General features: G+C 39.9%; 1 protein-coding gene across 5 annotated transcripts in view; it reads right to left on the bottom strand.

Moving 5' to 3' along the window:
• arhgap21b (Rho GTPase activating protein 21b) overlaps window positions 1-15,414 on the bottom strand; it is a 37,621-nt gene that overhangs the window by 13,839 nt on the left and 8,368 nt on the right. Inside the window, exons 3-9 of one of the 5 annotated variants that reach the window (XM_086270914.1) lie at window positions 11,743-11,925; window positions 11,563-11,584; window positions 7,050-7,142; window positions 6,476-6,554; window positions 6,341-6,395; window positions 3,288-3,314; window positions 367-1,939 (exon numbers count right to left, since the gene is read on the bottom strand). In XM_086270914.1, coding sequence (XP_086127040.1) covers window positions 367-1,939; window positions 3,288-3,314; window positions 6,341-6,395; window positions 6,476-6,554; window positions 7,050-7,142; window positions 11,563-11,584; window positions 11,743-11,925 — 2,032 coding nt within the window. Of the gene's footprint in view, window positions 1-366; window positions 1,940-3,287; window positions 3,315-6,340; window positions 6,396-6,475; window positions 6,555-7,049; window positions 7,146-11,562; window positions 11,585-11,742; window positions 11,926-15,414 lie in introns of all 5 variants that reach the window. The other 4 variants (XM_086270913.1, XM_086270916.1, XM_086270915.1 and 1 more) reach the window with 4 other exon arrangements.

A 15,414-nucleotide genomic window follows, 5' to 3' on the forward strand; every position in this document is an offset into this window, starting at 1 on the left:
CTGCCCTGGTTAAATCAAACATCCCACAAACACACACTAAAAGCCACAAAAACTGATTAATATCATCTTCCCAGGGAGATTAGTTTATCTGTAAACACAGACTGCATCTCCCCACCGCTATATTTACACACACTGAATCAGATTAACAGTGAAACCATGGGTGTCAGTTAACCTGCAAGCATCGGAGTCAGCTTTCCATCCATCCACCACTTGTGAACTGATTTTTATTAGTGCCTATAGTGCTAATGCTATTCAACCATCTACAGTATTGGTACTACTGGTCCGAACAATGTTACTACGGTCTGCGGTTGTTGCCATGACAACGAGCAGCAGCACAGCAGCAAGGCTTACTACGGATTCTCTTACCGATGAATGGAATGGAGTCCAGAGACTCGTCCAGGTTGCTGGAGCAGGAGGTGTTACACCGTTCCCCAAGGCGGCGCATTTGGATCTCTCGACGTGCATCGTTAGGAAGCCAACACGCCACCACATCGGCCGTGGAGTCACCTCCATCGTCATTGACAGCCAGGATGTAGGAGGGTTGCCGGAGGGGGCTGGGGTTCTTTCCAGATGGAGGCTTCTCCCTTAGAACCACGATACTCTCAGAGGGGCTTTGCCCATTTACTTGACTCTGGGAATCTGAGTGAGGTGGCTTGAGGATGCTAGGCCTCTGGGGCATCTCTTTGGGAGCAGAGCATGAAGAAGATCTGAGTCCTACCAATGCTGCATCTCTGCCTACCTCAACAGGTTGCATGGTTTCAGCCTGCACCCTGCTTTGAAGTTGCTGGAGAGCTTGGCCTGCAGGGCTAACTTTGCCTGAAACTCTTTGGTCAGCGAAAGAATATTCAACACTTGAACTCTTTGCAAAATGTAAGGGTCTGTCAGAGAGCATGGGTGAAGAGCGAGTTTGAAGAGAATCGTGTCCTTTAGTATACAGAGAAGGGACTGGGGGCCCCCTCATACCGCCACTGTATCCCACAGAAGGCCTGTAGACCATGGCCTGCCTGGGAATGGCTTGCCTACTGAGCCTCGTACCTTGGTCTGCCCTTCCATATCCCCCTCTCCTGTCACTGGGCCGGGCCAGCTCTGCAGGGTCCACATAGTCTGTGGATCGGGCCCGGGATTTGTGAACTAGGCCATCTTGGGACACGCTTCGAGGGGGCCAGTTCCTTGCATTACTAATCCTCTCTGCACTGCTCATGCGATCCTGTGAGGCACTGCGAGGGGCAACTTGAAGGTGGGGTGGAGGTCCTTGGTATGACCGGTCATGGGAAGTACTCCTTCGCCGTATCACCTTAGGACCCCAGTCTCCCCGCATAACGTGATGAGTAGGGCCAAAGCTGGCCTGACCAGCAGCTCGTAAACTGTCCAGCCTCTCCTGGATAGTCCGACTACCATGAGAATGGATCCCTTTGTTGTCAATGTACTCCCTGTATGTCTGGTAAGTGCGCCAATCAATGCTCTGGTGGTTTCCTGGGTAGTTTGACACCTGAGCTCCATATGGAACCATTCCAGGACCACCGGGATAGACATCTGCCTTTCGAGGTTGAGGATACTGGGCCAGTGACCCAGGCCTCCCCCTAACAAAGGCAGGTTCCATAAATTCCATCCTGTGTGCTGGAACCATGCGCCCCATATGGGCTGTATTATGAGGAACTACCACTGTCCTCACACTGTCATTGCGCATGCACACTGCTGTTTGGCTCTTAGGATACGATGCCAGAGGTGGTGTTGGGGGCACAGTAATCTCCTTACGGTACCCATGGTCTGGAGGTGCTGTTGGCGCTCGGCAGACCTGCCCCACCGAGTCTGTCGGCTGGGCCATGCCCGTAGGCTTACAGTCTACTCTGGGGTAGCATAATGAAGGTGGATCAGGAATGTGACAGGCATTTCCGCTGTAGCTACTGTGGCCACGGAGGTAGGCATCCTGGGAGTAGGCCTAGAAACACAGCAACAGAGAAATGTTTATAACAGATGAGAACAAGTAGCAATTGCAAAGTGTGCATAACACACGTCAGTTCGATACTAGCTACTTACAGAGAAGTCAAGCGTGATATTACAAATGTTACTGCATGTATGTGTGTGGGCAGTGCATGTTGCAGTGTGAGTGAACGCGGAGGCGTTTCAGGCAGTTCAGCTGTGTCAATGCTCTTCATCTGCTCCTTATTTAGAATTCTCATGGTAATAACGTAGGCTAGTACAGTATATAAACCAAAGAAGAAAATTTTTAACTAAAAGAAACAATGTTTCCAACACATTATTTTATTTTATTTTTTTAAATGGTACAGTGTGGTGTACTGGTGCTTCTACAACATTACAGCCTGTGTTCTCCAAGCTTGTGGTTACACAACAGCTGTCCTTTTTAGTATAAGGAAAAATGTCTCGCCCATCCAAGAAACAAACATTTACCACAAACGCTAACACCAAAAGATAATTGGCAAATGGTGCACAAGCCTACTGAACTTATTTAGCCCCAACAGTGACACTTTCTGTAACACCAGTATATTAATAAGCTAACCGACTGGTTTATGGGAACAAAATCGATAACATAAAAACTGTCATAAATGGACATAAATGTGGAAAGATAACCAATGTTTCCATTTACCCACCTCAGACTGACAGATTACAGCCTCAGACTGACAACCGGTTCCTATCGCTCACAGAGAAACTGCTATATTTATCCCCCTGGTTATTATCCAACGTTCGGAAAACCATGCTCCATACACATGCTAATAAAGTCATTTCTAATAAATACAAACCTAAACATAAAACTTCTTCTAGCACATTAAACTATGTGCTGTTTATCTGGTATACTCAGCATACTGTACATACAGCAAAGCATGAGACCTGTAAAGGTATGAGGACTTTGATCCCAACAGCCTTACAACCTTTCATAAAGCTGTGTGTTTCACAGAAATCACTGACTGACTCAGTTCTTCCCTTTACAGTTCAGAGGTCAATGGCCTTTATCAAACTAATGACATCTGACATGGAGAATGAAGAAGGGGCGAGGCCTTGCTGAGATGCCAGCTGGATGCCTACTGAAGTGTTCAATCTAACAGGTACTGCAGGCACAGTGCATCGCCCATTTCTACAGTCTACACATTTCAATCATGAGCACGGAGCTGAGTATTAAACACTCATGCGAGCCAACTGAAAAGCAATCATGTAAAACCTGAAGTCAACATCCAGCAGTAACAATGACACACACGCATGACATATGCAAAATGATACAGCAAGCACAACACGTCAACATCAAGAGGCTACCCAGTGTTCTGTTTCCTTACCAGATTAGTAGTCTCCAGAGAAATAGGCTGCCATCACAGCGTGAGAAAACGAGAGCGTTAAGAAATCATGGGAGAGAGGGTGGAAGAGAAAAAGATGCCAGCAGAAGAAAATGCACATGTTGGGAGAAACAAAACAGATTCATCGGGGAGAAAACATGAATCAGCCATAGCTGGGCTTGACATGCTAAAAATATACTAGAGCTGCAGTGGCAGTAGAGAGGGATGAAGAAGGAAAGATGAAGCAGGGGGTTGCCACGTTACGACCTGCCTATGCCAGTCTGTCCTGGGTGAGGTGACAAGAGCAGAAGCTTGCCTCTCATGCTGCTCTCATGTCTTCACGGTTTTATCCATATTCAGCCAGAATATTACGCTAACTGAACAAGGTGCCTCCAGTCTATGTCTCCCTCTCCTTCCCTTTGGTACTGCTCACATGACAGAAGCAGCAGCTGCTGATTATACATTCAGCTGTGATGGTACAGCTCCCCTCCCACTCCATCCTCCTCTCTCCCTCTCCCTTAGCATCAACCTTTTCAAAACACAGGGAAGTCAGCTGATTTTATCTTCTGGTTTCAGCTCATCATTCATCCTGTTCCTTTTATTTCCCACTCTGCTGTATTTTCTCCGCTCTCACGGTGTGCCGTCCTCTTCCCTTTTCTGCTCCTACAATGTTCAATCCATCTCTTTGCTAAGCAACTGCTGCCTGTCTCCAAGCACTGAGTGTGCTGCCTCCTAAAGTGTAACGTCTTGCTGCCAGCACCTCCAATAATCCTCTTGTTCTTATGGACAGTTCCTATTCGTGCCTACATCAACATATTTTTGCACGCGTGTGCGTGTGCGCATGTTTGCCATTTGCAACACTGCAACCATGGATTTAACAACACACGTGTTTGAGGCTGAACTGTGTGAATGATTACAGATGGGAAAAATGGAGGCAGGAGGGAAAGAGAACCTATCAGGGAGAAGGGGTGGAGTGACAGTCAATTGGTTACTAGAAAAGAACTGTGGGAGTAGTCAAGGGAATGTGACCAATAATTTATTTCTCTCTGATATTTACAATGTTAATTCTAGTCGACTCATTAAAATGCTATACATACAGTGTAACGTTTTACATAACTTGCCTGTTGTGGGAGAAATGTGAAGCTTGCAGAGAGATGACCATTTGCTAAACAGGATTTTGATATTGCAAAGGTGGATGCCAAAATAAATGATTCATTGAATTAACCATCAAGTTTATTATGAGAATTTAATCTAGCCATAAATGACCCCTAAGGAGTTTTTCTAGGTAACACAGAGAGCCCAGCTCGTTTATTATCTAACTAATGAACAGGATGTCAGATAACAACAACCCCTAGGGAGAGTATTCTTTAGCTATTTGACAAAGCACTTACAGTAATTTGCTATAGATATGAAACAGATGAGTACACTTTCACTTTTGTCTGACTGTGTAAAATGCACAGTAGCTTCAAAGAGCTGCCTGCAGCATGCATGAAAGATTAATGATGAGATCTCAAGTGTTCATAGGTATGAGGACTTATCTCTGCACGTTAAATTGTTTTGGGGACATGCAATACTCACAAAGAACAAAGACAAAGGCAATATATGAACCCTAAATATTGAGCTGTGCGATTAGCACACAGGGTTCACCCGTTTTTGGGTGAAAAGCTGGAACTACCACCATTTTTGTAATACCTAGATCATTACTAATCAATTTTTCCTCCAATCAAAAACCGTAAAAAGAGACAACCAAAAAAAACAAAAACAAAAAAAAGAAAAAGCTGGATTGATTGCTAATTAATGTTAATCAGTCTCACAAACTAAAATAACAGCAATAACATTACCAAATCATACAGCAACTGATTCCAAAATATAAACTTCAAAATACTGTATTTGTTTACATTTTAACTGGGACTCTCTTGTGTTTAAACCTTCTCATTTTCCTGACTCTTAATCACAAAGTGCTGCCACAACTAAAGCTGGTTTTTAGCTCACATGCAGCTTGGAGGGAGGGCATTAGCTTCCTGTTACCAGTGCCGCTTCATTGACACTGGTAACAGGATAAGCACTGATTAACTACAGCTGATATAATTCAAATGTGATGTCGGCCCTTTTAACCAGCAAAAATGCATTGCATGTGCTACCTATAAATGCAAACTATTCTAACACCGCCAGAATACTTTCTATAGAGATCTTTTAAAATAAATAAATAAATCTACACCTGATGCATGCATTTTTTTTATTTATTTTTTTAAAGTTATTATTACTACTACTATTATTTTAGGAACTGGATCCAAAATTGAACCAAACTATCAGCAACCTAATTTTAATGGTTTCATATTTCTTTCCATAATATTTGAACTCCGTTCCCATTTAGCTTTCAGCTAAAATCAGTCCTTTTTAACATTGCATTTTCTGAGAAGTAACAGTAACAACATGCACAGGTTACTGTCGTGGATTTGAAGCATCACTGCCACTTCTTGTAAACCACTTACTCAACTTTTAGTTGTATTACAAACAATAAATTCATTATCTAACTTCTACCTAGAAGTAAACAGCTGAGCTGCAGAGAACATTTATCCACAAATGGTGAGAATAAAACTTCTTTTAAAAAACAGTTGATGTCTTTCATTCCTTGGTTTATTTTTAATGTGCATGGTACTTTGTATAAACCCAGATGTATAGATGAAATAAACTCAAAATATATGCGCTATTTAGATTGGCCTGTGTGTCAACAAGTTAAATGTATTTTTTAATAAAGCTTCCTTTACCGCTCCTTTTGGGCCATTTCAGCAGTTCTGTAAGCAGCACTTCTGGAGGACAGAAAGGGTGCACTGGCCTGATTAGGAGGCCTAGATAGAAAACTCTGATGGGATAAGCTAGCTTGCCTACATCTCATAACTGCTGTCCCGACATGAACACCTTAAACTAGAGCAGCTCTGTCACAGAACAGAAGTTATTACAAGGCTAGAGAAAAGAGAGCACTCTTTCAAAAAAAAAAAAACAACAACAACTTTTTAAAGCTAATTTTCAAAACAGGATTGCAAAGGAAAACTTACCAGTTGCAGTACATCCTCATCTTTTGGCATTACACAAAGTTCAAGGAAGTCACCACTGCAGGGGAGCAAAAGAAGTTTTAAACAAGGCAAGTAAATCAACAAGCATGAAGCACACAAATTCATACTCAGTCTTACCTGTCTTGGATCAAAGATATAACCTCGCAATAAGCTTTCCCAATGATGCTTGCTCCATTCACCTTCACTATTCGATCACCTGATAGAAAACAAAATCAAAAAGAAAAGGCTTGAGTGACATCAGTGACAGAATCCTAGGAAAACTTCAAGCTCTTTGTGTGAGGGAAACATGTGCTCATGACAGAAAGTAAAGACTTGAGCACATGACTATGACTTCTTAGTAAGGAAAAAAGTAACATAGTAACATAATGAAAGTTTTCAATAAGTGTGGTTGAAGGGTTCCGTATTGACTAAAATCCTTAAAATCATTAGGGTACCCGGCAGAAAGCAGCAGGCCTGGCTTATGTTGTGCATAACAGTGAAAGGAATGTCAAGACAACTTAAAACTGCACTCCTTGCATTTTTGCCCCTATGCTTTCAGTAGGACAATATCATAGAGGAAGTTGCAGACTGTGTTACTGTAATATGCCTCTTCTGTTGTAATGCTGTGACTTCCAAGAAATTACACCCCCATGAACAACCTCTTTTTGGTAGTTTTTGGTAAATAATGATGACTGGCTGACATTTGACAGACCTGTGCAAAGTCCAGCGCCATGAGCAGGGCCACCTTCCTTGACCTGCTTCACAAAAATAGTGTCCATTGGTTCCAGTCTATTTCGCTGCCTTCCTGCTGATAGTAGAGAACAGAGTACACTTATTTATAAACCATATGCAATACAAACACATGAAAACATATCAAATGTATTACAGGGTAGTTCTGAAAATTTACTCTTAATGAGGTTTCCAACTTCATAACAGAGAAAATCCTGACAAAGAAAAGATTTATAAAACCTTCAGAGAAGAAAATCCTAAATGTTTAGTACAAATGACAACAATTTCTTACCCATGTACAAGCAGACCTATGATGTAGATTCATTTTTTAACCTTTGCCCTTTTTTCACAACTAAATCTAAAAATTTGGAAAAACAAAAAAACAAAAACAAAAAAAACCCAAGCTGACCCCAAGACGTAAAATTGCTTTATAAATTGTCACATATGAGAACAGAGAGGTTTGTCACAAGCTTTGGAAGGATGCAAACCAACATTATGCCTGGATAGTAAGCTGTGGTCTGTCCAATTCTTTCTCAGTTTTCAATAGACATGGTCATTAACTGATCGAGAGAGGGAGAAAAAAAATTAAACAGGGAAGTGGAGCTTTGTGATTTTAGGGACAGTGATAAAAGAGAAAGAAACCCGTTTGGTCATGCAGCTCCTGTCTCCTAGCAGCTGCAGAGCCATAGAAAAGAGGAAAAAAAAAAGGGGGGGGGGGATACTAAAACTAAGACGAGGTAGAGTGACAGTGTGTTCAGCTGCCTCAACTCCCACTCTTTCCTTATAAACTGAGCAAAAGCTCTGGGCACAGCCAAAGAGTGGCCCAATCGTTAACATTCTGCTAGTGAGTCATCCCAAACTAGAGCAGACAGAAAAGCCAGCATGAGAGCGGGCGTGATAGTATTAAAATACTCCACATTTGTTGTTGTTTAGAAATTCAGACATGATCTTGTAAGACACCTAATGATCATGCCACTGACAGGCCGATAAAGCTAATTATTTTTACACCAGACCAAACTCAAAATTTATTTATTTATTTTCTCCCCCTCCTTTCCACACACCCGTAATTACTCATGCAGAATCACATCCTGGGGACATTATGTAATATAGTACAAGACTCCCATACTGCTACACCAAAAAGAGATGCTCCATCTGGTGGTATTCTGAGAAGTTGCAAGTCCTAATTTCTTCAATGAAGCCATCTAAAAATGCCACTAAGAACATCTAGATGCATGTTGGGAGTTGCACTGAATAAGAGACAGACTAAAACAAATGGCAGTATTAATGTCACCAAGGTATAATAGCTCACACATAAGCTTAGCACCTCACTAATCCCGTTGGCGCCAAACCATTTCCTGTGCATAACCAGTATTTTGAGAAATACGTGTTTGTTTGCTTTATCCAAACGTGGATGTGCAGATAAAGATTAAATTCATTTCTCAATGTTCGGCACAGATACACAAAAACAAATGCACATGCCACAAAAGTTTGAGTGTTCCTTTAAAAACCTTTCCAAGAAAATGGAAAAAAAAGGAACAGGTTTGGATTGCTCCAGGAAAACTCAAGAGAAGTTTGTGCCCACAGCTGACTCATATTTATCTATGCAGGTTTCACCGTTATGTTAATGAAGACTATTAAAATATAGTGCAAAATAATTTCTAGGCAAAAACTGAATAACCCACCATAAATTAGCTTCATGGTTAAAAACAAAAATATTAATGCCTGTCCCCCATAAGCAGTTTTAAAAAAGACAGAGCTGTGAATGAGGTAAAAGGCAGCAATTATCAGATCACTGGTGAACCCAAACGTGACCCGAGCCATGACAGAGCATCTTTGTCTTGGGAAGAAGCGGACTCTTGTACAATTTGTGAATGGATGGTGATGTGGCACACCATAACCACAGCACATCCATAACTCGGATTCTTTTTTTTTGGGGGGGGGGGGAGGGGGGGGGGGCTTGTTGGTTTTAAGTAAATTCACATTTCCGTCTTCAGAATAACAACCAGCCTTCATCTGAATGATCAGTTATGTCAACAGCAAATTAGGGTGGATGCAGTGTTTTTAAGACTCACTGAGGTCTAATTACCAAATAACCCGAAACCCGATTTTGAGGCACAAAACTATGTTTATTAAACTGTTTAGAGACGTTGGGGATCGTCCTAAAGGTCATTTTCTTTTTCGGATAGTTCACATATACCAATTCTCTTGTTTGTTTTTTAACATCCTTGTATGAGTTTCTATTAACTTTAACATTTAACCTGGATGTGGTAAAGGCTAGCAGCAATAAGACAGCCACCCTTAAACATAAGTCTGTTGCTGTAATTTGCTGTTTTCATCCATATCCATTAAGGTCAAGTTCCTTAAATGACTTAAAAACTTTTGAGAAAACTCTTTATGATTCGTTTTATATTATTAGTGTTTCCATCACCTTTTCATGTGAAGGTCATCTATGCAATGAAGCTCTTTCTGTAAGTAATTCTACTTCATCCAATTCTTCCCACATTAATTTGCCTCCTACTGTTGTCCCGACAGATTTTTTTGCAAAAATACACAAAACTGATGGGACCATTTGCACAATAATAAAACTGAGTTGCACTGTAAATAAACCTATAGAATACTGCTTTGGTGTATTTTTATTCTGAATAAAGAAATACACGTCAAAAACTGATTCATAACAACAACAAAAAAAACATCAGAGGTACGACAGTGCAGTTTTATCCTCCACGTTTTGGGGAGGCAGCATGTTTGTTTGCTTGCTGACTCAGACTGGACTGAAAAGCCCTCAGGTTGGCTTTTTTCTTGCTGCCTGTGAGCCCCTGTGAGGAGCATTATAAAACTACCGGGATTCTTTAATATTCTCCGGCTTACCTGATCCAAAGCAGCAAAGCGCTGGGCAGAGTGCTGGGCTTCTAAAGTGTTTCAATTTTGGGGGGTGAAACAGAAATAATATACTTTAATGGCACCTTGCTTTCCTGTAATGTTACTTGAGGTTTTATATCTGAACAATAAGCAAGCTCAATATCTGCTGTATAAAGTATCAGAAAGTGTTCATAATAGTTTTATTAGAATAAACACCTAAGAAATTATCTTGGAAAGACATCTCTGATTTAAACAGTAAAGTGTTACAGCTTGAAATTTCTATTTGGCCTAACTTGTTGAACTGTGAAGGGAAAAAAAATACCCAGAGGTGAATTTCCTTTTTAAAAAGACCAACACTCTTAAAGATGGCCACTAAAGACATTCTTCAGAAATATTAGATTTTGTTCATATTAGCCACTAGACACTAACACTTAACAACTTTAGATCGTGATCTTCCGAGGACTTTATGGGGCTTTCCATTTTGTAAGAAAACAAAACGATTACTTGTACATTTAATAAATAACTTCAACATGTGCGAGCAAATTTACATGGCTACTTTCCAGCACATGTTTTGCTCTGCCGTGATTATAAATGTCTCATAGATTTACTGACACCCACAAAAATAAGTTGAGCAGATGGACCAACGTTCTTATTCAAAATAATTGGAGCAAAATTTAAATGAAATCCATTCTAGCCCAACAGGTACAAGTACATGCTCGGTGTCCATTGAAGAATGACAACACAACATTGTTTGAAAGATCTGAAAATACTTCCTTGCAGTTTCAGTAATTGAATCTAGACATTTTCAGTCTCACTTGGCAAAAACTCAAGGACAGTGCATTTCCTCAAAACTGACCTAAATCCAAAAAAATACTTACAAACAAATAAACATTACAGGCACTTTTCTAATTTCTCTTCTTCTCTACTTTCTGTATCACTATATCACACTTTAAACAAAGCATGTGACGTATTGGTAACTTCAGGCTACTCCGGTTATTCTGGTCACATACCGAAAAGGTAAAAAACAGTAATGGATTGACATACGTCTGCCATAGACAGGGTGTGAATATTTATAAAGAAGAAACCAAACCATAACACTCACTGTCAAACACAGCTTGTTGAAAACTGAGACCATCTCTTTCTAAGGGCATGAAAAAGGCTGAAAAGCAGCCAGAACAAAATGTGTAGTGAGGAGAGTCAGAGCAGGACAGAAAGAGGTGGTGCTAAACAAACCTTTCACAGAAACTACATTATACCCAATGCACTTTATGTACACATAAAAAAGGAAAATCTTGGTGTATTTTACTGCATATAGTAACTATCTTTACATAATATAGTATTTTGGGGTTGTTGTTTTTTTAATTACCAGTCTGTTCTTCTTATTTATTTTTTTCTACTTTTGTATTGTTTTCTAATACATCTCTAATTCACCTCTTCCTTTTGGCCCTTGTGCTGCAGTAACAAGCTAATTTCCACAGTGTGGGATTAAATAAAGTCTATGTCTACTCACTACGTTAGAAGAAAAAAAATAAAAAAATAAAAAGAGCTGAAGGGTGGATGCAATTCAGATGAACTGCTCTGATTCAGCAGTACTGAAAGGTAGGAATAAGAAGAAACAGCTGAATTTTTCTGCTTACCTCTGCGGCCATGATCTTCCTCCTGTAAAAGCACAGAAATCCTCAAGTGACTTTGCTGCTCATGGTCAGAGTCTTTTCAGTACTAGGCTTTTTGCTGACTTAATGCTATCTTATGTGATAAGAGGCAAACAATACTCAGGTCAATAAAACTCATGAAAGTTTCTGAGATGTGAAATCTACCGGAAAGTAGTGCAGCGTTGACTCCGGCGGGTACACAATGAAGTGTCGAAGGGTGAAGCCGAAGCCTTGGGATGTGCGATGCAAACGCACAGTTTTCGGCCTCGGCCATGAGAATGGCTCGTCATCTGTTGGGTACGGCGCTGCGGCCGAATCAGCCAAGCTCCTCCACTCTGGAGTGTCACTCTGAACAAAGAAAGTTTTAAGAAGCAATTAAAAAAAAAAAAAAAAAGAAGCATCTTTTTCTAAAGAAGATTTAAAATAGTTCTGATAAAAGAATTTTTTAGCTACATAATCTAGGAATGGGCACAAATAAAAAGATAAAGTTAAAAAACAAAACAAAAACAAAAACAGAACTACATCATATGTTAAAGCCACCACAAATTCCCACATCAACAAACATCCTTTTCAGAGGAATTACTGTGCATTAGCATAGGGTCATTCATTTCAGCTTAACATAGTGAAGAGGAGAATGGGCTTATGAAAAACATTAGTGGTTGCCCAGTGTTTACCATCAAGTCATTTCAGAGTATCCCATTTACACAGCTGGAGTAGAGCATGTCAGGCTTTAGACATCACTCCTGCGTTTACTGACTATTTATAGCTTCACACCTTTGTGGTATCGTGTTTGTAGCAACGCCTCCTTTACACAGAACTCCTCCTTTCAAATATGCACTACTATTTCATACTATTTCAGTTCGCAAACACTTTTTGGGCCATCTCTCATTAGCTTTTGAAGGATGGCCCAAAAAATAAATACAATTAAAATCTACAGCGTCGTTAAATGACGCAAGCCTGTTACTTTCACATCACTGCACGTTTTACTGTTTGTGTTGGCAATAAAGGCAGCATCTGCTGCGTAAAACACAATGTAAATACGGATAAATTATTTATTAGTTTGTTCAGCAAGTCCACAAATGTCTTTGTGGCTTTCACTTTCAATGGTATATTATCAAGTATCTTGCCTAATAAGTCATCCCCCAGTGAATGCAAGCCTTAAATGGTTTTGTAATCACTTATTTTCCTCATATTTGTCAAACTGTGAGGACAGGATGCACAAACACAAGAAGCATGTCCTTTTATTCTCACCGTTTTCAGAATGTATATGCAAAATACATTCGACTTTTTCATTGAAATTGTCTTAAAGAATAAATACAAACATTAAAAAGTACATCAGATATAAATGTAGCATAGCAAATATATAGCAAATATAAATAAAACACTTCGACAATAATGATTTTAAAAACACAAAAAGAGCTTAACGCTTTGATTAAAATCCATAGGCTCACACTTTTTGAAAATTTCCAAGTGAAAATAACAACTTCGTCATATAATTAACAGCTGGTTTCTGTCACTTAACATAACAGCTTATAAATCTGTCCTACATAACCTCTTTTTTTTTTTTTTTTTTTTTTTTAAACTGACCTCAAGCCAGTGTTTATACCAATCCTGTCATTCTCCACTATAACTTTCAGAACACCTCTATCCAATCAGCCTTGAAAAGTCTCAATAAACATAAATAAATAAATCTAATTTCCTCATCCTGTCTCAAACAAACCCTCCCCCTCCCCACTGAAGCACAGACTTTCCCCAACAATGTGAAGAATTTGATGAGCTTGCATTCAGGCCATCTCTGCTTGGGCAGAAATGTTAAACAAAATGTCAGAAAACTGGGAGGAATTACATCCATTTTCAAACAACCTATGAAAAGAATTTGAAAGAATTTGTTTGTACACATTAAAACAAACAAACAAAACTTGTTTTTGTTTGTTTTAAGCAAAACCAAACAGCTGTTGCACACAGTGATGAACGGACAAAACAAACATTTCAAAAAACAGTTTGTCAGCACAGACCTAAAACTTTCCAACTTTCCACCCAACTACTCTTGAGTACTTCGCAGACTGATCAGACTGTCTCACACTCATTGACTCTTCTCAAATGTTATGCATGCCTGAAGGTGTATACCAAGTTAAGGCATGTTACACTGTGTTCTCTACAGCCTTCTTAACAGTCTTATTTGGCCACTTTGACCAATATATTGCTGAAAGGGACAAACTATTTGAAATACATTTTACTTCAAGCAACATCACAAGCAGGGCACATAAAGGTTTCAAATGTACACAGGATAAGAAACCAGAGCACTAATAGCTGGCTGGGAAACAGAGCTACAGGTGCAGCTGACACCCATGTGTTTTGATTAAACCAGCAGAACAGGTTTTCCTTTGAATGAGCTTTGGCTGTACTGTGATACCAGCACTTCCACATTAAAGTCTATGTCTGTATGAGCTCTGGTTGTATTAAATGTGTGCCCAGACGACTGTTTCTGGTGATAGGACTGGATGTTTGAAATGCCTGCACTGCTGCCCTTGTGTCTCCAGGGCAAGTCAGCCTCAGTTTACTGGATCAGATTTAGCAACTTGTCCAGAGAATAATTTCCCAACCTTTAATCTTTAGACATGGTCTGGCCATGCAGTGTTATCATTGCCACTCGCATAGTTATTAATGATGTGACATTCCAGTAAATTCTAGATGGGCATTTCCCTCACTTAATTTAAAAAACCAAAACAACAAACAACAAAAATGGGTATTGTTGTGGAGGAGTTGTATCAACCTCACAGTTGATACCACTTTTAAACAACTGTGAGAAGAGGTCAAAGGGGAAGCAACATAAAAGAAAATCATGACTTGTGAAAAAGGGGCTACAAAGAAAAGCACATGAAAGGAACGTCCACATCAAAATATGACACACCTCTCTTTCCTGCCCACAAATGAATGCCTCTCACCTATTTATGAATCACTAGAATGCCAGACTGTTTGCACTGGGTGAGGCAGTTTGGAGAAGGTTTGAGAAGGCATTTGCTAATCTGGTGGACGTCTGTTGGAAATTAAGTGACCAGACCCGCATCTCAAATTTTGGTGCTGTAAATAATCACCAGAGCAGCAAATATCAAATATTTAGAGGTTTTAGAAAATTACCAAGTAATTTTAAAGAGTTCCTTTTTTATTCTGAATGAAGGGTCTAAAAGTCAAAGACAGCCTGAGAAGCTGGAAAGACAAAGACAAATGCAGTATTTGAGTTTTTAATAGTAGTGTTTCAATATGTTTGAGCTAATAACTGCTTGATCCAGCAACACCGTCTGCACACTCAGACCAAGCTAAATGTGAAGACTTGTTGCTCCTTTGTAAAAACTCATTTCTTTCCTCAGTTTCCTCAGATGCTTTTGTTTTTCTACTAAGGGAAATATTACCATTACTGCTCTATAAAGTAAAACCTAACCCAGTTCCATATATTGATCCCAAATGTTGACTAAATCTCTAGTAAGAACCACTAAAATTATCAATTAAAAAAAGAGGGGTAAGAAAGACTGACAGATAAGATTACAGTAGATACAATGCATCTACAAGAAGACAGACCCACCATCACTCTTCTGCTTTCTCCATGTTCCTTGCATCTGTACACTGTTGAGTCCTACCATTTAAATGCTTCCCTGGGTAAAGAATGGCCACATAATTAAATAATGTGACAGTGGAAACAGTAACACTACTGCAGTGCACGAGCATTTAAAACACCAGCACCCTGTGACGTTGACTCTGAATGGGTCGGTTGTAGGGAGTTCAGTTAGTGCATCACATTGATACCTTGTTTATGTTAACGTTTGTACTGTAACGTTTGTG

The sequence above is a fragment of the Aulonocara sp. 'chitande type north' Nkhata Bay genome, linkage group LG18, assembly GCF_057382095.1.
Source record: "Aulonocara sp. 'chitande type north' Nkhata Bay isolate Kocher_YH1m ecotype deep benthic linkage group LG18, A_spYH_male_GT1.1, whole genome shotgun sequence".
In the NCBI taxonomy this organism is placed as follows: domain Eukaryota; kingdom Metazoa; phylum Chordata; class Actinopteri; order Cichliformes; family Cichlidae; genus Aulonocara; species Aulonocara sp. 'chitande type north' Nkhata Bay.